Raw genomic sequence first — 24,570 nt, 5'->3', positions numbered from 1 at the left:
AACTGGCATCTTCCAGAGATGATTGGTGGAACTCTCTCAATACTCTAAGTCTGTGTCCAAAGTGAATGATTCCATAGAGCAATTGATATGCTGCTTCTTGCATGTCCTCTTCCTCTGAGCATTGGAAGGGGATGAATCTGACTTCTAAGAGGACTCGCACTGTAACTTAGCAGTCTTTTGAAGGCCAGTTCCTCAGCTCTGACCTGCGATACAGAAAAGGGCTGAGACAAAAAAAAGGGTGGGTGTCATGGGATGGAGTGGACACCAAAGTTGTCTGAAACTCAGTTCTTGGTGGAGAAAGTGCAGTTGTGTACACTTACCATAAATGTAGATGTTCGAGTGTATTCACTGTTGCAGTCATTACCTGTGGGTTATCCCTGCTGTGGTAGCCCTCGGCCGGCCCACATACCAGAGTCAATGTTTTTCTGTGTCAGCTGCTGTTGCCTGTAGTCTGACGTCAGGTCATCAGTGCTATAAAGAAAGGCAGCCGATGCAATTACATCAGTTTTTCTTGTCCTAACCCATCAGAAGCCCAAGGAAATTTGGTAAAGTGGTCCTGGTGACTAAAAGCCACTGTGAGAAGCTTAAGTCCCCCTAAGGAAAGAGGATATAAGGGGAAAGGATGAAGGAAAACCATGACTGCAACAGTGAATACACTCGAACATCTACATTTATGGTATGTGTACACAACTGTACTATGTTCTTTGTGTTTCACTGTTGAAGTCATCACCTGTGGGAGGATTCCCAATGCTGATGAGAGGGGTAGAAGGATTAGTTAGAGACCTAGGGATGGGTCAGGATGCCCTGCAGAACTGCAGAGGCAAAATCTGCCCTAGCCTTAGAGAAAAGAGGTAGGTGGTTATGCTTTGTAAAGGTATGGATAGAGGTCCAGATGGCAGCTTCCAAGATGTCCCTGGTGGGAACTCCTCTGAAGAATGTTGTGGAAGTGGAGGCTGCCCTAGTGTAATGGGTACAAACAGACTTTGGGGGGGGGGGGGTCCCATGTAGTCTGTAGCAAAAATGGACACAGTGTGATATCCATTTGGAAATGGTTTGCTTGTAAATGGGCTTCCCCCTTTGCCCCTGGTGCAAAGCTGACAAGAAGCTGGTCTGTTTTTCTGAAGGGTTTGGTATGGTCCAGATAGTATTTGAACTGTCTGTGCACATCTAGTGAGTGCAGAATTCTTTCCCCCTTGTTTTGAGGATTAGGAAAGAAGGTGGGTAGATGTATGGCCTGGTTGAGGTTCAGATACCACCTTAGACATAAAGGAGGGGTTAGTCCTCAGGGAGACCCTGTCTGCATGGAAAATGATGAAGGGCTCAATGGCCACGAGTGCCTCAAGTTCTGAAACTCTTCTGGCTGAGGTAATAGCTAGTAGGATAGCATTCTTCCAGGAGAGGTATCTCAATTTTGCTGAAGCAACAGGTTCGAATGCTGGTAAGGTTAGTTTTTCTAAAATATAATTCAGGTTCCAGGCTGGAGTGGGTGGCCTTCTGGGAGGTCTGATATTAAAAGCCCCTCTGAGGAATTGTTTAATCAAGGGATGTGAGAAGAGGGTATGGCCTGAATTGAAATGAGCTGAAATGGCTGAGACATGGATTTTAATAGAAGAGAAAGACAGGCCACTATTGAGTAACTCGGCTAGGTAGTCCAGGATAAAAGGGATGGAAGGTTGTGAGGTACTGCCCCCTTTGGACTGGCTCCAGGAGCAGAATCTTTTCCATTTCCCTGCGTAAGATTCTCTGGTGCTGGGCCTTCTGGCCTCTGTGATAATGTCTAGGACCTGTTTGTTTAACAGGGGCCCTTTGTTTACTTTTAAAGTATTAGCCATGCTGATAGTTTGAGAGTCTGCAAGTTTGAGTGCAGCACCCCCCCCCCCACACACACCTGGGTCAAAAGGTCTGAGATCAGGGGAAGTTGCCTGGGAGGCTGTGCTGTCAGGCTGTGCAATAAGGGGTACCAATGCTGTCTGGGCCAATCTGGAGCAATGAGGATGGCCTTTGGTCTTTCCTCCCTTATCTTGATCAGTACCTTGGGAATAAGAGGCAGAGGAGGGAATGCGTACACAAAGAGGGAGTTCCAGGGGAAGGTCAAGGCATCCACCTTCCACACTAAGTGGTGATACTCCCTGGTACACAATTTTTTCAGCTGGTGGTTGAGGTGCAAGCAAAGAGACCCACCTCCAGAGTTCCCCACTCCCAAATAACTTGCAAAAAGATTTTTCTGTGGAGCTGCCATTCCTGGGGGTCCAGTAAGTTCCTGCTTAGGTGGTCTGCCAAGGTGTTGTTGATGTCTGGTAGGAATTGGGCAATTAGGTGTAATCCCATGGAGGAGGCGGTCAGCCAGAGGTTCTTGGCTAGAAGGTAAGCTTGGGTCTTCCCTGTTTGTTGATATACCACATTACTGTGATGATGTCTGTTTTGATACGGAGAACCCCTGGCCTGATATGTGGTTTGAAGGATGTTAGAGCCTTTTGTACTGCCATCATTTCCTTCTGATTGATGTGTAAAGGAAGGTGCTGGGCATCCCAAAGATCTTGGGTGCACCTGCCTGCTAGGTGAGCGCCCCAAGCAATGTCTGAAGCGTCGGTGGTGATGGCCTGCTAGGTAGGCCAGAGGATGAAGGGAAGACCCTTGTTCTTGCCACAGGCCCCTGCCCACCAGAGAAACTCGGCCCTTATACAGGGGATCAGAGGAAGAGAGGTCTCTAGAGGCTGAGAGTGCTGACACCAACGGTTCTTTAGATACCACTGAAGTTTCCTCATGTGGAGCCTGGCCAGAGGAATTAGAAGGATGCAAGATGCCATGTACCCCATGGCTTGCAGAACGTTCTCACAGTGAGGTGAATTCTGGAAGCCAGCTGGGTAAAGTAGAGAGGCAGGAAGCTCTGGTTTTCAGGGGATAGGAAGGCCATTTAGGATGCTGTGTCCAGCAGTGCTCCCAAGAAAATGATCTTCCTGGAGGGTGTTTGCTTTGATTTCTTCTCGTTGATAGTGAACCCTAGGGAATTTAAGGGGGTTTTGACAAAGAGAAGGTCTTGGAGCAGCTTTTCTTTGCACTCTGCCTGAATGAGGCAGTCGTCCAGATAAGGGTAAATCCGTATATTTCTTTGTGTGCAAAATGCTATGGCTGGGGCTAAGCATTTGGTGAATACTCTGGGTGCAGTAGATAAGCCAAAGGGTAGCGCAGAGAACTGAAAGTGTTGTGAGCCTGCTCTGAACCGCAGGAATTTCCTGCAGGATTCCCTTATGGGGATGTGGAGGTAGGCATCTTTTAGGTCTAGGGTCACTAGCCAGGCACTTTTTTGTGAGGGAAGGCAGCAGCTGCTGCAAAGTTAGCATTTTGAATTTGGGGACCACCAGGGATGTGTTCAGAATGGATATATCCAGGATGGGGCACCAAGTGCTCTCTTTCCTGGGAACAAGGAATAATCTGGAATAAAAGCCTTTGCCTGTTTGCTCTTAGGGGACAGGTTCTACTGCCCCCTGGGATATGAGAGTTTGGACCTGTTTCAATGTCTCTGCCCACTGATTTGGAGGTAAGTCTGGGTACCCTCTTGGAATTGGGAGTTCGTTGAAAGAGAATCTGTATCCCTGAAAATTATCTTTAAGACCCATTGATCCTTTGTTACAGAAAGCCAATTTTCTTTGCAAAGGGAGAGCCTTCCTCCTAGCTTTTGGCTTGTGAAAGGAGGGCAGAGGGGGGAAAGGGAGTCATTGAGAGTTTTTGCCATAGGGGCGGAAGTGGTCCACTGCTTGGTTTTCTGCTGCCCCTGGGATAGGGGCCTGATTGGTCTGTCCCTGCGGGGCTTACCTTGGCCCTGTCTGCTAGGTGCAGGGAAGGACCAGTGCTTAGAGGGAAAGTTCCTGCTGAACTTGGGAGGTTGAACCTGAAAGAAATATTTTACTGTTTGCATAGATTTCGGTTTATCTTCCATCTTTTTAAGCACCTCTTCAGCTTTTACCCCAAACAAGCGGTCCTTATCCAGGGGTGCATCAATTAATAATTTAGACTTGACATGATCAGGGAGAGGTTGTTCCTTCAACCATTCATGTCTCCTAATGACAGATCCTGACACTGCTGCCCTGCTTGAGGCTTCTAAGGCATTATATCCACAGTGTAACGAGTGTTTGGCCACTTGACAAGTAGAGTGCAGTAAATCCGCTTACTTTTTCAAACTGGCACATTCAGGAAAGGTTGAAATCTTTTGTTTTAACAGTTCCAAAGTGTGTTGTTGATATTTTAACACATGGAACTGACAATTAAGTGCCCTGATAGTAAGGTTGCAGAGGTGTATACTTTTTTACCCCATCTGTCCAGAGCACTGGAATCCTTGTCAGAAGGAATAGGATTCTTGGCAGAACTACTCTTAGCCCCTTTAGGTTCCTGTGTAATGACCTCTGGGTCTGCAGCAGGATTTCTGTATAGGTATTTGTGAGAATCCGGTACTCTGTAATACCGGTCAGGTTTACTGGAAGTAGGTGGGAGGGTGTCAGGGGCTAAGCTGGATTTATGGAAAACATCATCCACCACTTCTAAAACAGGGGGGATGGCCAGGGGTGTGTGCTGGGGCAGGTCCAGAAACGCTCAAAGTCTTTTCTTATACTGGGGGAAATCCTGAGATTCCCATTGGAAATGTTCCCTGAGGGTGTGAAGGGTTTCTCCAAAGGAAAGGTCTTCTGGTGGGAAGGCAGACGGAATGGATTTCTCTACATCTGAATCCTCATAAGCAGTCAAAGGTTTTTTCTCTTCAAAATCTGAATAATCAGATTCCTCAGAATCCTGTTCTGTCATAATTTCAGGAGAAGGGTGTATTTTCCTTTTAGAAGTTGTGGCCTGACTACCCCTAATAAGGGAGATGAGATCCTCCGCCACTTTAAGCATTTGTGCTTGGGGTGGTGGAGCAGGAACACGATGATGGCTAGAGGCAGATTTTCTAGGAGTGGCCTGGCTTCTAGGCCTAAGAGTATCCATCGGTCTGACAGAAACAGTAATCGGAAGAGAAGACATCATTTTTTGTCTAGTTTTGGTAGTGCAAAAGGCATCCTCGGAAGCCGGTGCCTGCATCACGGCTCCAGACCCAACCAAGGCAGAGACAGCCAAAGGCTCAAAAGATGAAGACTTCTGTGGCATACCAGACTCCGAAAGGGTCTCGGTAGAGGCCTGCGTAGATATCGAATTGGGCATCAGTGGCTGCGAAAGTGCCTCACTGAATTCCAGAGAACTGACGACCTGCTTAGCAGTAGAGTCACTGGAAGGCTTAGTCTTGTGTGGTTTGTCTCTATCTTTATCTCTGTGTTTTTTTTGGAATGTCCATGGACTGCTGCCTGATGGATGCCACTTCAGAATGTGAAGATGGAAGACAAAAATACCTGTCTACAATAAGAGCTCTACGGCGAATGGTTCTCACGTTAAGGAGGGGACAGAACCGGCAATGGGAGACATCGTGGTCTAGGCCTAAACAATTGATGCTTTATTAATGGAAGTCTCTGTGTGGGATCTGCTTTCCACAGCTGAGACAATTACTAACTTTTTGTGGACATCGGTTAGTGCAAGAAAAAAAAAGGATCCCCAACGGGGTACTCAGCTTTAGACATTTTCAGCTGTAATTCAAACTCTGGTAGCGACCGACGGCACACTTGCGAACTACTTCTATTCAGGCCGGCCGAGGGTTACCACAGGAGGGATAACCCACAGGTGATGACTGCAACAGTGAAACACTAAGAACATGTGATAATCCTCTCTATTACCTTGAAAGCGAACCTCACATTGACTGGATCAGAGGAACCTCTGTTGTAGGCCAGAGCCACCTTCCCAAAGAAGTAGGCAGCATCAGCGAAGGCACCCCCAAAGCTAACACAGCGGAAGGTCTTGAGGAGGGGATCAGTGTGGACACCTTGAAGGCTGATGTCTCAGACACAGAAAAGGGTGTTACACAGGTTGGATCCAAAGACAGCACCGAGGAACCAGCATCACATTTTCAGCCCAAGACTCGCTCAACTCTGAAGGTCCTGGTATCGAGTGCATCAGATTTAAAACTCTGAGCACAGAGAAGTAATTAACAGTCAGCCTGAAGGAGATGACTCTGGGAGAAGTGTCAGCTCTGAAACCACTGGGGTCAAAACCAGGACCAGACAAGGAGCAAAAAATAGGGAATGAAGGGCCAACCTGATCCACCCTGTAGATGGAGGGGGATAAACAGACACCCCATCTCCACCTGTGCCTTCACAAAGGTGCTCATCATGTGATTCCCAATCAAGATCTTATGTACTCCTAACAGACCTGCGGGTTCACAAAGAAATGGAAGGAGGCTGAAACGCGAAGTGAAACAATTCTCTCTTAGAGCATACTTCTCAACTGTCCAGCTTTTTGCCTCATATTTTTGGTCTGTCTCATAAAATTCTGGTTTTCTGACAATCCACTGGCAAATCATCGTGGTTCCATCTGCTTGATTTGTGGTAGCTCAGGTGGACATAGAAGATCTCACATCACCTATCAAAAAAGTTGGGAAAGTTTCCCACTACCATGGTTAAATTTCCCCTAGTAGAATAAATACCACCTCTGGCTGCCCCTGAGAACAGGCCACTATCCTAGTGGGACTAACATGATCAACAATGATATACAAAGAGATAGTCAGATAGATAGGCAGATGCAAATAAAAACAACATACCAAAAACATAATTTATAAAGTTATAGCAGCACAGTAATTATTTATCATGATTACTTTTAGTTAAAAACAAAGGGCGGCCACGGTGGTGCAGTGGTTAGCGTTGCCACCTCACAGTAAGAGGTTCTCTGGTTTGATCCTCGGCTGGGGAGCCTTCTGTGCAGAGCCTGCATGTCCTCCCTGTGGTCGAGTGGGTTTCCTCCGGGTGCTCCGGTTTCCTCCCACATCCCAAAGAGATGCTGTAGGTGGATTGGACACTCTAAACTGGCCCTAAGTGTTAGTGCGTGGGTGTGTGCGTCTCCTGTGGAAGGTTGAGCGCTGGGCTGGCAACTCGAGACTGTAAAACTCCACTGCCAATCATGAGCGGACAGGTGATCTGCTGCGGCGTCCCCTAACTGGGAAAAGCTGAAAGAAGAAGAAGACAAATTTTGGTTAAAAACAAACTATACAGACTTTTATTTTTATTATTCCCAGTGTTTCACGTTTCACAATAAACTGTTATGTATTTAATAAATTTATATGTCCAGAAATGGTGTAATAATTGGCATAACAAACCATTATTACAAAATATAAAAGGGACTTATTTTATCAAAACAAACAAAAGCATAACTGTTTATTGACCTGTTATGTAGGGAGGCTATTACGTGGAAATAATGGATCTTCTGGGATGGGGAGACCCTCTGTCTGCAGCAGTACGCCTTACAACACTTCTGTGTTCAGTTATTTCTCTAAAAAGCCCACCATGCCTAGCAATATTGCTTACTTATATCCCTAGGTACACTTTCATACTTAACCAATGGAAAGAGCTTCCAAGCATCACACCTAAATCTTATTTCCCCTAATTGCCATGCTTTCCTTTACATTTGTCATTTTTGCAAACCATCCCCCTTTCATTTTCTTCAGATGTACACATTCCAATTATAAACCATCTTACCCCTCTTAAATTAATATAACATCTGCTACTCTTACACCTGTCCTCATATTAACCTTTCCAAGCCCCTGACACTCCTTTCAAATCTCCATTCAACATTTCTACAACCCTTTTCTGCCATGATTTACAACATTTAAATAATTATAAACTGAAGCACTACACAAAGCTTATTAAACCAAATAGAATATTTAATCAAATGTATTTTATTCACCAAATAAATAATATAAATAAATATGTTACATAATTATCAAAACAATTAAAATTAATACAAAAACTCAAAGAACTTATATTACAGATAAAAGATGTAATGGCTCTGAACTTAATTCATTACAAAAATATATGCTATTCAGAATATGCAACCTAACATTCAGTTCACTACAGTCACTTGTTTGAAAAGAGATGAACCTACTTTAGCTTTTCAAGTGACCAGTAATGTGTTGCTCCATTCTTAAGGTCCTGCACTTCCACAGCAACTACAGTCCGAGGGAAAGGTCGAGCATCACGGTCTTTCTCAGCTTCAGGAGGGAGGAGTTCCGGTGGTAGTGGAGAATACAGTGTGTCGGTCAACAGGACAAATTGGAACTGCACCTGATTTTAAAGAAAAGAAGTAAAATATAACTAACTTCATACTAGTATACGAAAATTCAAACGTAGGCTTATGACTGCCTTATTAATTGGAAATGTAAAAATAAGCAGAACAAATATAAACTACACTTCATGGGTTGCTTGATGATAACAATACTTAAAATTAGTTACCTTATCAGACTGTAGTACACAGCAGTAAATGTTCACAAAGTTGAAGAAGGTAAAAAAAAAAAAAAAAACACACAGACAAAAAAGAAACAAAGATAGGTTACGATGGCAGATAGGTACAATTTGGCTCACCTAGTCTGACAACCTCCCTATCTGCTGGATAGTATGGAGTACTACTTCACCAGAACCTAACTTCTCGTTTTAGTCCACTCTTCATACAACTAGCTGGTGTACATGGATTTACTAATAACATTGAAACTTATTCCAATGAACTTAGGGAACAATGAATATGGGTTGTGCACGGGGGGTGGGGGGAGTCCAATATTACTATTTTCCTCGACTGGTGAACCTTTGGTCTGGTTATGTTATGCTTCAACAAACTAACAATCTGATTAAATAAACAGAATGGAACTGAACTGCCTTATTTTTGTTCCTTTTTCTCTAGGCCTTGCCTTGGTCATCAAAACCCACCTTTGGACCCCATAATAAACAAACAGCTCACTTATCTTAACCTGGTCCCTAGCAATCCATAACATGCCAAAAGGGAAGGGGTCTCCTGCTTCTAAAAGGGAATACCCCCAGGAAATTACACCCCTCTCTAGGCCAGGGAGTGAGAGCTGAGCTCCAGTGGGCCACAATTCATGACAGACCTTAGTGATTACATTCTACATTACCACTCTCCTGCTTGCTGACCCACTCAGCCCTCCTCAAAGGCTCCCTCACAACTGCACACTTAGCAAATATGGTACAACGGGCAGTACTATGGCAGGGCAAACTCTCCAGCCAGCTCTCACACTTGGTGTCTCTCTCAAGGGTCCATACCAGGTCCTCTACTCTTCTCTATTTTTATCAACAACCTTCACACTGCTATCCCTAAAGCTGCCTGCATTCAATATGCAGATGATTCCACTCTAATCTACTCAGCCACCTCCTCATCTGAATTGCAAACCTTAATCCAAAATACATTTAACACCATCAAGAACTGGCTCACCAACCAACGCCTACTTCTGAACCCCAAAAAAACTAAACTTCTACTCTTCTCCCCCACTAGTAGATCTGCCACACTTTCATTCTCTGTCACATCTAACAATGGTACCACTATTTCCCCAGATCATCACCACACCAAACTGCTAGGGGTTCTTCTTCTTCTTTCGGCTTTTTCCCAGTTAGGGGTCGCCACAGCAGATCACCTGTCTGCTCATGATTGGCAGTGGAGTTTTACGGTGTCAAGTTGCCAGCCCGGCACCCAACCTTCCACAGAAGGCACACACATGCATGCACTCATGTCTAGGGCCAATTTAGAGTATCCAATCCACCAACAGCATGTCTTTGGGATGTGAGAGGAAACCGGAGCACCCGGAGGAAACCCACGCGACCACAGGGAGGACATGCAGACTCCACACAGAAGGCACCCCAGCCGAGGATCGAACCGGAGAACCTCTCACTGTCAGGTGGCAACGTTAACCGCTGCACCACCGTGGCCGCCCTCACAAACTGCTAGGGGTTATCATAGACAATAATCTCAAATTTGACCTACAGGTCAACAAAACCATACAGACCCATCAATAAGAAGCTTGGATCACTGTATAGAAACAAGACATTTTTAACCCCACTGGCTAGGACTGCAATCGCCTGATCACACCTACTCCATACTCTTTTATATGCCTCGCCTGTACTTTCAAACCTCAACAAATCTGAACTAGGTAAGCTGTCCCATAGCTACAACCATACTGCCAGATTCGCCACTGACTCCACCTATAGAGCCGACCACTGCCAGAACCTTAAACAACTAGAGTGGCTACAACTGCCCAGCTTAATTCAATTAAATCAACTCTTAATAGCGCACAGACTTTTGTACTACCCTGAGGATATCCCCCTCACTTAAAAATATTATTAAGCCATATCGCAACCTGAGATCCCTATGGTCAGCTGATAAACTACTGGTCCAAACCCACAAAGCTAATAACTCTGCTGGTGAATCCCCATTTGCCAGCTTCATTGGCAAAACCTGGAATTCAGTGGCAAACTATATAACCATACAATCCTCCAAAAGTCTCTTCAAAAAAAAAAAAAAAAAAACTCAAAACAGTATCTCAAAGTGAACTGGCTATGCCCATGTACCAACCCTGATTAAGTTCTAAACTGAAAGCATATTCTGCAATTATTATAACTTGTAACTACGTCACCAAGCTCTGCTTCCAATCTGATGTCTCTTACTTTTAATTGTGTCTGTCTGAGAATTGTGATTCCCTACTAGGGAACACTACTAAGCCATTGTATATAACCACTTTGTTTTTATAATTGTTTGCTAACTTCTGTGTAATCTATGTAAGTTTGTCTATGTGGAGCTTTTCTCCCGGGGCCTCCAATGAAAATGGACATGTATCCAGTCGGACTATCCCGGTAAACAAATGTAAAATAAAATAAATAAATAAATGTGAAGCTCCTTTGCAAGTGTAGCTTTAGCTGATGTTGTGCATCATCCCTGGTCTTTTGCCCTGCACTCCATACCTCCTCTTCACATGATACTGCCTTCCTCACCCCAAAAATAGAAAGTCATTGTCAAGTGCTTGATCCCATCCTCCATCATAGGCTTCTCCAGTGTCCAAGATGTTAGTTTATTCAGGATAAGCTGGGTTGAACTCGAGGCTTCATCTTTCTGTGTCATGCATTCAGCTGACTTATGTTTATTACATGCATGAATTCTATTACTACATTTGCATACATTATTTCTTTATACTGCACTGCCTGTTGCAATCACTTGACTTATGTACTAATTCAGTTAAATTGATAGATATGGACCATTTTGGTACTGTAGGGGGGAGGCAAACATGTGACAACATTAACAGAAAAATGATGATCCATATGGATCCAAAGGGAAGCAGAATGTAAAAAAAAATACTGCTGTCATTGGTCGGTCTTGAGTAAGAGGCAACATTTGACAGAGTAAAATGGAATTTTATAAGTAGGGGAGGGGAAGCATTTGCATTTCCTGATACAATAGTAAGGTTAATTAGGATATACCAGACATTGGAGGCAAAAATCAAAGTGGGAGGGATCCTGATAATTTGTGTTTGAAGAGTGGAACCAGGCAGAGGTGCTTTCTTTCCCCTTTGTTATTTGTGTTACACTTGAAGCCACTGACAAAGAAAAAAATGGACTCCGAAATTCAACGGTAGAATCCACAGTGTTCAAGAAAACTTGGTTTTATTTGCAGATGATACTATTTTACACCTGATGGAACCAGAAAATAATATCTCAGTGTTATGGAATATTCTGATACGGTTCCATATTTTTCCAGGATAAAAAATTAATGAAGATAAAACAAAGGCTATAACTATAAACTATATACTCAACCATAAATTGGTCCAGCAATATTCATATTTATGTGCACATGATAAAATTAATTAATTAGGAGTATGGATTAAAAAACAATTTGGTTATGGCAGCTAAGGATATGTGGGGAAAAGACTAAACAAAAAAGAATATAAAAACTGAGCAGCTGGAAGCTCTTGTCTATAGATATGGATATCAAGATACAAACAGTAAAATATTTTTAGTCCCTTTAGTTTTATACACAGGTTAGGGATATTTTTATCAAACAGAGGATGAGTTGTGGATAGTAAGAACTGAAGGATTTTACTTGGGAGGGGAAGAGGGCAAGAGTCGATAAGATGATCCTCCCAATAAGACAAGGAGGTTTAGGATTACGTGATTTGAAGGGATATTTTAGAGTTACACAGCTAAGGCTCTTGTACATAACAAATGCAGAAAGCTACAATTCAAAGTAGAAAGGGATGATGATGACAAAGTGGGAAGGAATGGACTTTTGGATGCAGACTCCTAAGGAGAATAACAGTCATGCTGAGTACTATATTCATAAAGTAGCAGAGAGCATACTAAAACTAAGCCAACATGGGATTAGAGAAAAGAGATTCTGATGATAGGGATGACTGCAATTAGGGGTACAGAGAATAGATAAGAGGGGGCTGTAATTTAATGGAAGAAGATGGCAAGAGCCAAAGTACTGGGGACAGATAATTAGAGAAGGAATGGCAACAGAATGGGAAGATGCCAAGAAGACATTTGAATTGCAGGCTAGTAATTGCCTTCCTTATCAGGGATTGATATCACAGTATAGACAAACAGAAAGGAATAGGGAAATGAACCTGGAGCAGAAGCTGCTGTTAAAAAATGGATAATTATTAGGGCATATAAAATACCGCACAATAACTATAGGAATCAATCAGAAGAGGTCAGAAAAGATTGGAAAGAGAGATTAGATATGCAATTCACAATGAAGCAACAGGAGGACATATGTATGGCTCTCACATATGCAACAAAATCTAGAAGATTTAGGATTTTTGTCTGGAAGTGTTTACATAGATACTTTTATGCCCCAAGCAGACTCCAAAGAATTTTTTCCTCTGGTAGATGGCAAGTGCTGGAGGTATGATGTTGAGAAACAGGTAAATGGGAAAAAGAAGTTATGTACTCACCATAACGTTCCATCTGAGTAGGTAACTTCATTTGTCAGCAACCTGTGGGTATCGGATCCTTCCTGGATCCGAGCCAGCAGCTTTCCAAGCTAGAGATCCGAGCTCCAAGCTCATCCCCTTACCCATAATACCCTGCTACCTCTCTCCAGTCCTCAGATCGAGTTTGCCCAATTACCAGACAACACCAAGACAAACAATACCTGAACATCCTAACCTGATACATACCAGGACTGAATCATTCTATCATTCAGGTAACGAAAACCAGGTTAGGGGGAAGGAGGGGGGTCGGTTGCTGACAAATGAAGTTACCTACTCAGGTGGAACATTATGGTGAGTACATAACTTCTTTATCTGAAGTAGTTAACTTCATTTGATCAGCAACCTGTGGGACAGTCCCCAGCTACCAAAAAACTTGGGAGGTCCTCAAGGAAGAATATTCCAGAGCACTGCAGAGCCAAAGGGTGCCCTCCCTCTGGATATCAGATCTAGTTTATAATGCGAAATAAAGGTATGAGAAGAAGCCCAAGTAGCTGCAGAACAGATGTCATCCAAGGGAACTCCTGACCAAAACGCAGCAGAGGTAGCCATAGAACAGGTAGAGTGAGCATGAAGCCCCAAGGGCTCCGGCCGACCAGAAATTTTGTATGTTAGCAACATACAGTGGGATATCCATCCATCTAGCTAGAGTCATCTTCATTACTGGTTTACCCAAGGATGGCTTAGCAAATGAAACAAAGAGCTGCGCCGACTTGCGAGAGGCAGCTGTTCTGTGCAAGTAAAAGCGCAATAGTCTATGCACATTTAATGAATGCAGTCTGTACTCCCCCTTGTTCTGATAGTTAGGGAAGAAAACAGGCAAATTAATGGATTGGTTGATGTTAGCCTCGGAAGCTACTTTAGGTAAGAAGGAAGGATTAGTCCCGAGAGATACTCTGTCCTTATGTAAGACAAGATACGGGGGTTTAGTACAAAGGGCCTGAAGCTCAGATACCCTTCTAGCTGAGGTAATAGCAATTAAGAAGGCAGTTTTCCAAGACAAGAACTTTAAGTCAACAGAAGCTGCAGGCTCAAAGGGTGGACCAGTTAGAGCCTGAAGAACTAAGATTAGGTCTCATGGAGGAACCGCATTCTTGACAGAAGGTCTTAAAAGAAAGGTGCCCTTTAAGAAAGTCTTACAGATCTTAGTGGAAGCTAAGGGGCCAAGATTGTCCCCAATGTGGAAGTGGGAAATGGCCACCATTTGAACCTTCACAGTAGAAGAACTGGCCCCTTGATGGAAAATGTGAGATAGAAATTCAAGTACTGCTGGAATGGGAGCCGTAAAAGGGTCCAAATTCCTACTCCAGGCCCAGATGGAAAAACATTTCCATTTACTGTTGTAGACCTTCCTGGTAGAAGGCTTATGCGCCACCACCAGGATGGATTTAACTGCGGACGAGATACCGGGAGTCCTAGCCACTAACGGAACTGGATCAACCAAGCCGTGAGCTTGAGGTCGTCCAGATTCAGAGTTTTCAATCCCGAAGGATGAGAAATCAGATCCGGAATGGGATCCAAGGAGGAGCTATGAGATGAGACTGTAGGTACAGGAACCAGGTTTGACGAGGCCAGAATGGGGCTATGAGGATAACCTTGCTCCCCAACCAACGAGCTTTCTGTAAGAATTTTGTCATTAACGAGAGAGGAGGATAAGCATAAAGAAGTCCGGATGGCCAAGCATGAACTAGAGCATCTCTGGGGCTCTCCCCCGGCGGGGGATTTACAGCGAAAAACTCGCTGCACTTTGCGTTTAAAGGTGATGCGAAGAGATCGCAGTAAGGTTGACCCCATTTGAGGAAGGTCTGTTTCACTACTAAGGGGTTCAGAGACCACTCGTAAGGCGAGAGTATAGTTCGATTCAGCTTGTCCGCTAAAATGTTGGACCGAACTGGAATGTGCGTTGCTAGCAGAAAACGGTTGGTGGATATCGCCCACTCCCAAACTCTCATGGCCTCTCGGCAAAGAGGGTAAGACCTGGTCCCCCCACTGTTTGTTGATGTACCAGACCACTGACATGTTGTCTGTCTGAATTTGCAATAGTCCTCAGAGGAAGAAGGGCATGGAGAGCTTGCAACGTTAGGAGCACTGCCCTCATCTCCAGAACACTGATATGCAGAACAGTCTCTGAGTCCACGTGCCTTGGACAGTTCTGCCCATGCAATGCCCCCTCACCCCAGGCAAGATGCATCCGTGTTCACCGTGGCTTGGGGTTGAGGCATCAAAAAAGGCTGCCCGAGCCACTAAAGTAGGGAGTCCCTGCAAACTCTGCTGAGGGGAATCGGGGAGTCCAACAGATGTCGCAGGATGGACCAGTGGACCTGTAAGGTCCATTGAAGAACCCTCATGTTCAAGCGGGCTAGGGGTGAAAGGTTGATAGCTGCTGCCATGGACCCTAGGGCTCTCTGGACTAATTCCGCTGGTGGGGCTGGAGATTGTAGAAATGCTAAGACGTGGAGAGTTAAACTGTGGAGTCTGTCTGCTGTCAAGAAGGCCTTGGACTGAAGTGTATCTATTCTGGCCCCTATGAAGTCCAGGACCTGAACAGGTTGAAGGGACGATTTTTTGTAATTTATAGTGATCCCCAACTGGCGGGCCAAGAACAGGAAGCAATCCCTGGCTGAGCATAGTAGATGCCTTGTGGGAGCAGCAAGGAGCCAGTCATCCAGGTAAGGAAAGACCTGTATTCCCTGAAGCCTCAGGTGGGCCGCTACAACTGCCATGACCTTGGTGAACACCCTGGGGGCTGTGGTGAGGCCAAAAGGGGAGGACCCTGAACTGATAATGACTGGCCCCCAACCGAAAGCGGAGAAACCTCCTGGATTGCCTGTCCATGAGAATGTGGTAGTACGCATCCTTGAGGTCGACAGAGCACATCCAGTCATTCTCCTGCAAAAAGGGGAGAATAGACTGAAGAGTGACCATCCGGAATTTCTCTTTGGCAATGAACAGGTTCAATGTAGACAGGTCGAGAATTGGTCTCAAGTCCCCCGTCTTTTTTGGCACCAAAAAGAACCTGGAGTAATTGCCCGACCCAGACTGGCCTGGGGGGACGTGCTGGATGGCCCTTTTTCTTAGCAGCTTCTTTATTTCTAAAGCCGCCGCCTCCCACTGACTGGGTGGAACATCGGGAAAGTGCCTCAACTGAGGGGGAAGATTTATGAAGGGGATAGAGTAACCTCTGGATATTATTCGGAGCACCCAGCGATCTGTTGTGATGGACTTCCAATGTGCTAGGTGTTCCGAGAAACGCCCCCCAACTGCCTCTAGAGAGGAGCAGTCGGGCAACCCCTCAGGGTTGCTGAGCGGGTCGGTCGGAAAAAGGTTCCCTCGACCCGAAATTCTTAGGCCCCCCCCCTCTGCCTCTGGGCCAGCGTCCACCTTGTCTTCCCCTGCCTCTAAAGGACGAAGAGTACGGACTGTAACAGGACTGCTGAGACTTCCAGAACCACATCTTCTTTTGTCCTCTCTGATTCCTGGAAAAGGACCTTTGAGGAGCCAAGAAGCGGATTCTGACAGCAGACAGCGTCTTCCCATCTTTCTCGCTCTGGAGCAGCGTATTGCGGACGGTCTTGCCAAACAGCATAGAACCGTCAAAGGGAGCATTTGCAAAGGACACCTTGAAGGGTTCCCCAAAGTCAGAGCCAGGCGTGACACCGTAAGGCGATACCTGCTCCACTGGCTCTAGCTGTCCCCTCCGTGGCATGGGAGAGAAGCCGCATAGAAGTGTTGGATATCGATTTTAGAGTGGCCATGCGAGCCGAGAAAGTTCGTTTGTCCTCGGCCATCATGGACTCCGGGGGAGACCCAGCGTACTCTTTTACTAGATCACGCTGAAGCCTAATCACGTGTGCCAAGTAATTCAGTGCCCTTATGGAAAAGGTGGCTGAAGCAAACATCCGCTTTCTGATGCGATCCATCGTCCGAGACTCCTTGTCGGGAGGATGGACCGAGGAACTATCCTGCACCAGTTCCTTCTTGGTGGCAGCCGCCACCACCATGGCATCTACCGGGGAACCTTTACTCCACGCTGTCTTGTCTGTCAGAGAACTAAGGATCTTATCTGGTCTCCTGGGGATTGGCTCTACAGTGTCCGGCTCCTTCCACGCCCTGGTAGTAATTAGGTCTACCAGGGGGTCGGCTGGAGGGGACACCGAAGAGGTAGACGGGCCTGTGTCAAACGCCTCCAGAAACACTGGCTCATCCGAAGAAGGTTTCTGGGCTGACCACCCCCCTCTAATGCGCAGCATCTCCATAATGTCTCCAAAGGAGACTTCCTCAGGGGGGGTGACCTGGGGAAACCTTCCCCTTCCTCCAAGTCAGTGTCTTCCGTGAGGGACTAGGGGGAGTCCAAGTGCCTCCTTTTACCCTTTTGTTTGTGAGGGACCTCCTCGGCAGGACTGTCCGAGGAGGGCTCACCAACGGGGTCATGCTCCTCTACAGGAACTAGCTGGGGCGTAGACGCAGGCTGTCCCTGGGGCCAGATGATGCAAGACAGGCCCATTTGCGAGGGAATGGTGGGTGGATCCGTAGCACGAGCCAGAGACCTCGAATCCCTGGAGAGGACCCTCTCCATCACGTCAAAAGCTGAAGGTGAACCACTCTCCCTGGGATCCGAGAGCAGCCCCCTCGGATCAGACGTGTGGATCGGCGCCGAAGTGATCGGACCCAAAAGAGAAGTGATTCTGACCGCATCAGAGCCGAAGACACACTCACCCCTCTGGATCCAAGGCTCGGCTCACAGTCCCGAGAGCTCGGATCCGAAAAGGGACCCGATAAACTCGAAGGTAAGGCCGGCGTTGAAGTAGCAATTACTATCGGTGCCGACTCCCCGGCTACTCGGATCCGACGGCTCCGAAACCCGATAATGGATCGGAGAAGCAGCAATGGAGGCAAAGAAGGGGGGGAGGCAAGAGCACTCCCATCTGCATCTGGGCCTGAAGGAAGCGACGCATCATCCGGTCCATGTCCGCATCAGAAAGGCTTCTCGTAGACCAAGAAGAGGCCGCTGAGGCTGGCCGGGAAGGCCGCCTCGATGACCTGGAAGGTGGCCGGGGCTCTCCCTCCGGGTCCAGAGAGAAACATGGGGAACGGAGCTGAGAGGGGGAGGACCCGGGAACCTTCGAGGGAGAATAGAGCTGCTTAGCCGGCGGGGCCGAGGGGGCTGAGTCGGCCTGACGCTTGTGGCTCCTATAACTCTCCCTGTCTTTGTCTCTCTCTTTCTCCCTCTATCTCTCTGGGGACAGCTTATGGCCACACTCAGAGCATTTGGAAAAAATTGCCTTAGGGCCTTCGGCCATGTCTACTACAATCACACTCCCTAACACACAGATAAGAAGAAGGGGAATACACTAAAGTTAAACTAAATTAAACTAAACTAGTCTAAGGGATCGAGTATCACACACACACACACACACACACACACACACACACACACACACACACACACACACACACACACACTTTTTAAACTGGTAAAAAGGTAGAGAAAATTCCTATCCTTATCTTACCTAATCGCAAGGAGCTCGTCACTCGTGCTTATAGAAGCCGCAGCAAACGAGATCTGAGGACTGGAGGGAGGTAGCAGGGTATTGTGGGTAAGGGGGAGGAGCTTGGAGCTCGGATCTCTAGCTTGAAAAGCTGCCGGCGTGGATCCAGGACGGATCTGATACCCACAGGTTGCTGATCAAATGAAGTTAACTACTTCAGATCATATGTTTTGGGAGTGGAAAGAGTTGGCAGACTTTTAAAATTTCTTACAGAGTACTCTGTCAGGAATCAAATACAATACAGTGTGTTAGGCTCTCACACCGGCAACTGGGTGAAAATACTTTTGAGTTAAAAAAAAAAAATAAGATAAAACGTACTCACTTTGGTATAACATACACACTTAACCTAAACCTAATGAAGCACTGATGCTAACAGACAAAATTTGCATGAGAGCATACAGATTTAACCTAAAAATAAACCTCACAAAGCATTTCTCTTTTTTACAAGATTCACTTTTGGCATTGTTGATAATGTGGAAAAAGCCCTAGGGGACAAGAAAGGGAACAACTGATAGAAGACAAAGAAATGCCTTGGCAGTTACGACTGAATGCTGAAAGAGCCTCTGGGTTGAATGACAGTATTTCATTACAGCCACTTTAAAAACTTCTAGCAGCAAAGTTTAGAAAGGGTAAAACCATTAGGTATTCTCATTTTTTATTGTAAGGTTCATTTTTACGTGAAATATGTATGGTATCAGGTGAATTTTATTGTCAGTCAGCAGCAGGACTTCATTAGGTTTAACTTAAATTGTGATCATTATTTTTTAAGCTAGGAACTCATTTGTGAGATGGACAGAATTACTCGTCTTTTAAAAATGTTAAGAATGTTATGTGTTTTATATCTTTTTAGAAGATTTATAATTCATATAAATGCGGTTTCCTTAAATGATTGTCCAAACACGAAAAATAAGCTAAAAACAAATAAAAATGGTCACGGTGACAAAGGAATCAGCTTTATTAAACAAGGTTTAGCACTTTTGTTCCTCTAATTTAAGAAACTTCATCAGAACAAAAACATTAAACCTTGTTTAATAAAGCTGATTCCTTTGTCATCATGACCATTATTGTTTTTTTAGTTCCTTAAATGATTATCTAACCTAATATGGGGAGGTTTAAAAAGACATTAAGTGAAAGAATGTACAGTTTCTGATGAAGTCTCCTGTGAGAGATGGAAGTGCTTAAACTACAGTGTGTATGTTTTATCTTATTTTAACTCAGTAAAAGAATTTTCACCCGGTTGTCGGTGGCAGAGCCCAACGTACTGTATTGTATTTGGTTCTCGGTTCGTTTGGCAGTGCGTGCCCAATTTGTGAATGTTACTCTGTCAGGAATACTGGGCAACCAAATGAGTGTAACTAAGGAAATTAATTTTTTTTGAACTAGGATAGAGGATCTGTTTTTGCCAAGGCATAGTAAGGCCTTAGAGGATCTGAATTGCCAAGGCATAGCAAGGCCTTGCTAAATTTAATTCTGGTGGCAACCAAAAAAGTAATTACTGGAAAATAGAAATCAAAATATAAACCAACTACATTTGAAGTAGTGGATATTGTAACAGACATAAAGGAACAGGAAGGGATCTTTAGAAAAGGGTAGGTGTAAATTACAAAGAAAAAAAATGGAAACAATACAGGAAGAAAAATGTTTTGGAGGAGGAATGAGGTTTAAGAGAAAGCAGAAATTGAATAATGTATGTAATATTGCTTATATGATACATAACAGTACATGTGATGTATAATGTTTATAAATGTGAACTTGGCAATATGGTTTTATTACTTTTATATAAATGTAAGTTTGCCTGTATCACAAGTGATTATTCTATAAAGGTGTTTTAATAATTAAAAAAAAAACTACGCCAGTTCTGCTGCTTGGATCATTTACCACCCTTTCTAAGGATCAATACTTTTCCTGCCATTCACCTCACTGCAGTCCACCTTGCAGCTTTAGACTGCATTATTCTAGACTTTTTTTTTTTTAAGATGATACCCATCATAACTTTGCTGATATCCCTAAATTACTGAAAATTTTCTACCAGGATCTTTCTCTACTTTCTTTCTTTCTTTCCTCAGGACTATATACATGAAGTTCTTGTAATCTGTCCTTGCAAGGCTTCTGATACAGAACCAAACCCATTTCTGTCACATTCCTCTGAAATGCTTCCACCCGGTGTATAACCCTAACATAATATTTTCCAGGATTTTGCAGCATGTATTAACTGGGTGGGGCGCGCGGGGGGAGGTTCAACTGTTTAGAGTGATAGCGCATGCTTTGCTTAGGTCATCTGAAATGACATGTCCATTGTTGCTTTCCTCATTTTTTAAACATATTTATTAAAAATCATCTCATTTTTCAATAATGCCATGAATATATACACAGTAACAGAAAACAAATCATACTAAAGTTTTTCGCTGTTGTCTTCATGCAGCTAAGCATGTTTTTTTTAACAATTTTCATTCACTCCAACATAAACTGCTCAGTCTCTACTTTCCATTAAAATTCATTCCTCCTAGGCATTATTCAGATTGTAGTGTTCCAACAAATTCAGTTTACTTCTATATAACGTGCTCCTTTCCATTTCTAAAATCCCACCTAAAGTTCTTTTTTCATCTCCGTTACAATATTCAATACTTCAGTTATGCTTAGTTTACATTTTGATTTCTAATTACTAGCCATTGCTTTTTTTGCCGACCAAAGGCATTTAAACTCAGTAAGGCCTTAGTATGTCTAGGCAACTTGGGTCCTATACTTTATTCCGGCTCCAAAAAATATCTGGGTTATAACCACTTGGTCCCCCAACATTTATGACAAAGTACTCTACAGAGAATATTTAAACCAACTTGTTAAATTCACAAAACAAAACACTTCCAACTGCACCTCTATTTCCTATCATACCGTCAGCATTTGATAATGAACCTGAAGAAAATCCTTCAAAGGCTGCATGAGGTATAAAAATACCTATGCAACCACACAAACATCCTAAACTTTAGCATGTGGTCCAAACTTCTACTTAGCCTCATCCCACTTGATTACTTTTCCCTCTACAGTCATTTGCTCCCAATACCTTGGTCCCTTCACTATTTTCCTACAATAAATGCAAGCCCCCTCTTACCTATTTTCTATATCCCTACTTGTGGTCATCCCTTTTGGTAAAATCTCCTTCCTTGAGTTGGCTTAGTACTTAGAATACTTTTCTGCTACTTTATGAGTATAACACTATGTACAGTCACTGTTATTTTCCTCATGGATTCACATACAAACCTTGCTGTTTCTCAACCGCCCATTCCATCATCATCATCCTCCTCCTCCTCATCATCATTCCTTTCTGGTTTGATTTTTTTACTTTCTGCTTGACTTGTGTATATGAGCCTTAACTTCATAACTCTAAAATATTTCTTCATATCAGGTAATCCTAAACCACCTTATTCTATAGGGAGAATCAGCTTTTCCCATTTAACTCATGCCTTCTTCCCCTCCCAAATAAATTATTTCAATTCTATTATCATTCACAACTTCTCTGACTAATAACAATATACCTGACATGTACAGAAGACTAAAAACATTTTCACTGTTTCTTGTATCTTACTATCAATATCCATACTCAAGATCTTCCAACTTCTACATTTTTTTGAATTATCTTTTGTTTAGAGTGCTCCCATATATCTTTAGCTGGCATAACAGAATCCCACTTAATCCATGCACCTAAATTCAGCTTATGTCCCCATAATTATGGGTATTGCTGAACCAATTGTGTGTGCGCACACAGTTTACCACTATAGTCATTATTTTATCTTCATTTATCTTTGTTTATTTTGAATCCCATAAACATGTCAAACTTTCTCAAAATATTTCACAACACCAACATATTCCTTTCATGATTTCTCAAGTACAAACAACATAATATGCAAATAAAGTTACCTTTTCTTGATTTTCATACCAACTGTATCACTGAATTTATAAGTCCCTTATTTTACTTGTTAATGGCTCTGAATATAAAGCAAATAAAAGGGAAAGAGAAAGTACAGTTGTGCACACTTACCACAAATGTAGATGTTCGAGTGTATTCACTGTTGCAGTCATCACACTTGGGTTATCTGCCTGCAGGTAGCCCTCAGTCGGCCTGAATACCAGAGTCTTAGTATTTCTGCGTCAGATGCTGTCGCTTCTTCCATGACTTCAGGTCGTCAGGGGTATAAAAACAGGCAGCAGACACCATTACATCAGTTTTTCTTGCCCCAAATGACAGGAGCCTGCAAATACGGAGCTAGTATATGGTGTGGAAACCACCACCAGTAAAAAGTAAATACCAATACCATTAGGAATGGCCATAGAGAGGAGAGATAGAAAGACAGAGAAAAACGGGGCTGGAGGGAGGGAAACCAGGACTGCAATAGTGAATACACTCGAACATCTACATTTATGGTAAGTGTACACAACTGTACTATGTTCTTCGTGTTTCACTGTTGCAGTCATCACACTTGGGTTGATTCCCAAAGCTGAGGAAGGGTGGAGGCAGTCAAAAAGACTTAGGGCTGGCTAGCAGGCCCTGCAAGACTGCTGTAGCAAAGCCTGCCCTGGATTTGGAAAAGATAGGTAAGTGGTAATGCTTGCAGCTTCCAGAATGTCCCTGGTAGGGACTCCCCTGAGAAATGTTGTAGAGGTAGATGTAGCCCTAGTGGAATGTGTTCTGACCCCCTGAGGGGTTGGTTTTCCATGGTGCTTGTAACAGAAATGGATGCAGTGTGCTATCCATTTGGAAATGGTTCATTTAGAAATGGCCTTGCCCTCTGCCCCTGTTGCAAAGCTGACTAGCAGCTGGTCAGATTTTCTGAAAGGCTTAGTCCTATCAAGGCAGAACCTGAGCTGTCTGTGCACGTCCAAAGAGTGCAGGATACTTTCCCCTTTATTCTGAGGGTTAGGGAAGAAGGTTGGCAAATGGATGGATTGGTTTAGGGCGACACTGGTCACCACCTTAGGCATAAAGGATGAGTTAGTCCTGAGGGAAACCCTGTCAGCATGGAAGTTAATAAAATGTTTCAAAACCATCAGTGCCTGTAGGTCAGACACTCTTCTAGCTGAAGTGATGGCTAGAAGCAAGGCGGTTTTCCAAGAGAGGAACTTTAACTCTGCTGAAGCAGCAGGTTCAAAAGGGAAAAGTGTGCGCTTTTCCAGTACAAGTTTAAGGACCCAAGCAGAGGTGGCTGCTCTCCTTGGGGGCCATAAGTTGTTAGCCCCTCTCAGGAACTGTTTGATGAGAGGGTGAGACAATAGAGGTGGATCAGTATTGTAATGAGCTGAAATGGCAGAAGCATGAATCTTAATGGAGGAGAAGGATAGGCCTCTGTGGAGTAGCTCTGCTAGGTAATCCAGGATTAGAGGTAAGGAGGGCACAGCTGTGTCCTTTCCTTTAAACTGAATCCAAGAACTATATCTTTTCCACACAGGATTTCCTAGTACTAGGCCTTTTGGCTTCAAGAATGACATCCAGCACCTGTTTACTTAGGGTTGCTGGTGGAGTATTCAAGGAATAAGCCAGGCTGCAAAATTTAGGGTTTGTAATTGTAGATGCAAAATCTGTCCCTCCTGCTGTGACAGCAGGGTAGGGGTCTGGTGTAGGTGCCAGGGTGGCACCTTTGTCAGGCTGCGCAGGAGTGGGACCCAGTGCTGGCATGGCCAGTCCGGGGCAATCAGAATTGTCCTTGGCCTGTCTTCTTTTATCTTAAGCAGTACACTTGAGAGAAGGGGCAGAGGGGGGAAGGCATAGATTGAGAGGTTTTCCCACTGAAAGGATAGGGCATCCACGGTCCAGGCCCTGCTGTGAGGGTTCCTGGTGCAGAATTTGCTTAACTGGTGGTTGTGGGGGGAGGCAAAGAGATCCACCTCTGGGGTCCTCCACCTCTGGATCAGGAGGTTGAAGGTGCTGGGCTCCAATTTCAACTCGTGTGGGTCCAGGAGATTTCTGCTTAAGTCGTCTGCCAGTGAATTTTGTTTCCCTGGCAGGAATTGAGCTTATAGATGGACTTGGTTGTCCAAAGCTGTGCTCCACAGAGTCATGGCTAACCTGCAGAGTTGGTAAGAATGGGTTTCCCCCTGCTTGTTTATGTACCACATAACTGCGGTGTTGTCTGTTTTTATCAGCAG

General features: G+C 44.3%; 1 protein-coding gene across 1 annotated transcript in view; it reads right to left on the bottom strand.

Moving 5' to 3' along the window:
- The window catches only part of KIF1B (kinesin family member 1B), a gene marked incomplete in the record, with an annotated part of 2,363,676 nt that overhangs the window by 1,034,956 nt on the left and 1,304,150 nt on the right, over positions 1-24,570 (bottom strand). The window contains 1 exon segment of the mRNA XM_044063146.1: positions 8,008-8,186. Coding sequence (XP_043919081.1) covers positions 8,008-8,186 — 179 coding nt within the window.

Source organism: Protopterus annectens, chromosome 2.part1 (assembly GCF_019279795.1).
Source record: "Protopterus annectens isolate FY-2018-M chromosome 2.part1, PAN1.0, whole genome shotgun sequence".
In the NCBI taxonomy this organism is placed as follows: Eukaryota; Metazoa; Chordata; order Ceratodontiformes; family Protopteridae; genus Protopterus; species Protopterus annectens.
The sequence above is the reverse complement of the archived record's forward strand: the minus strand, read 5'-3'. Positions and strand labels throughout refer to the sequence as shown.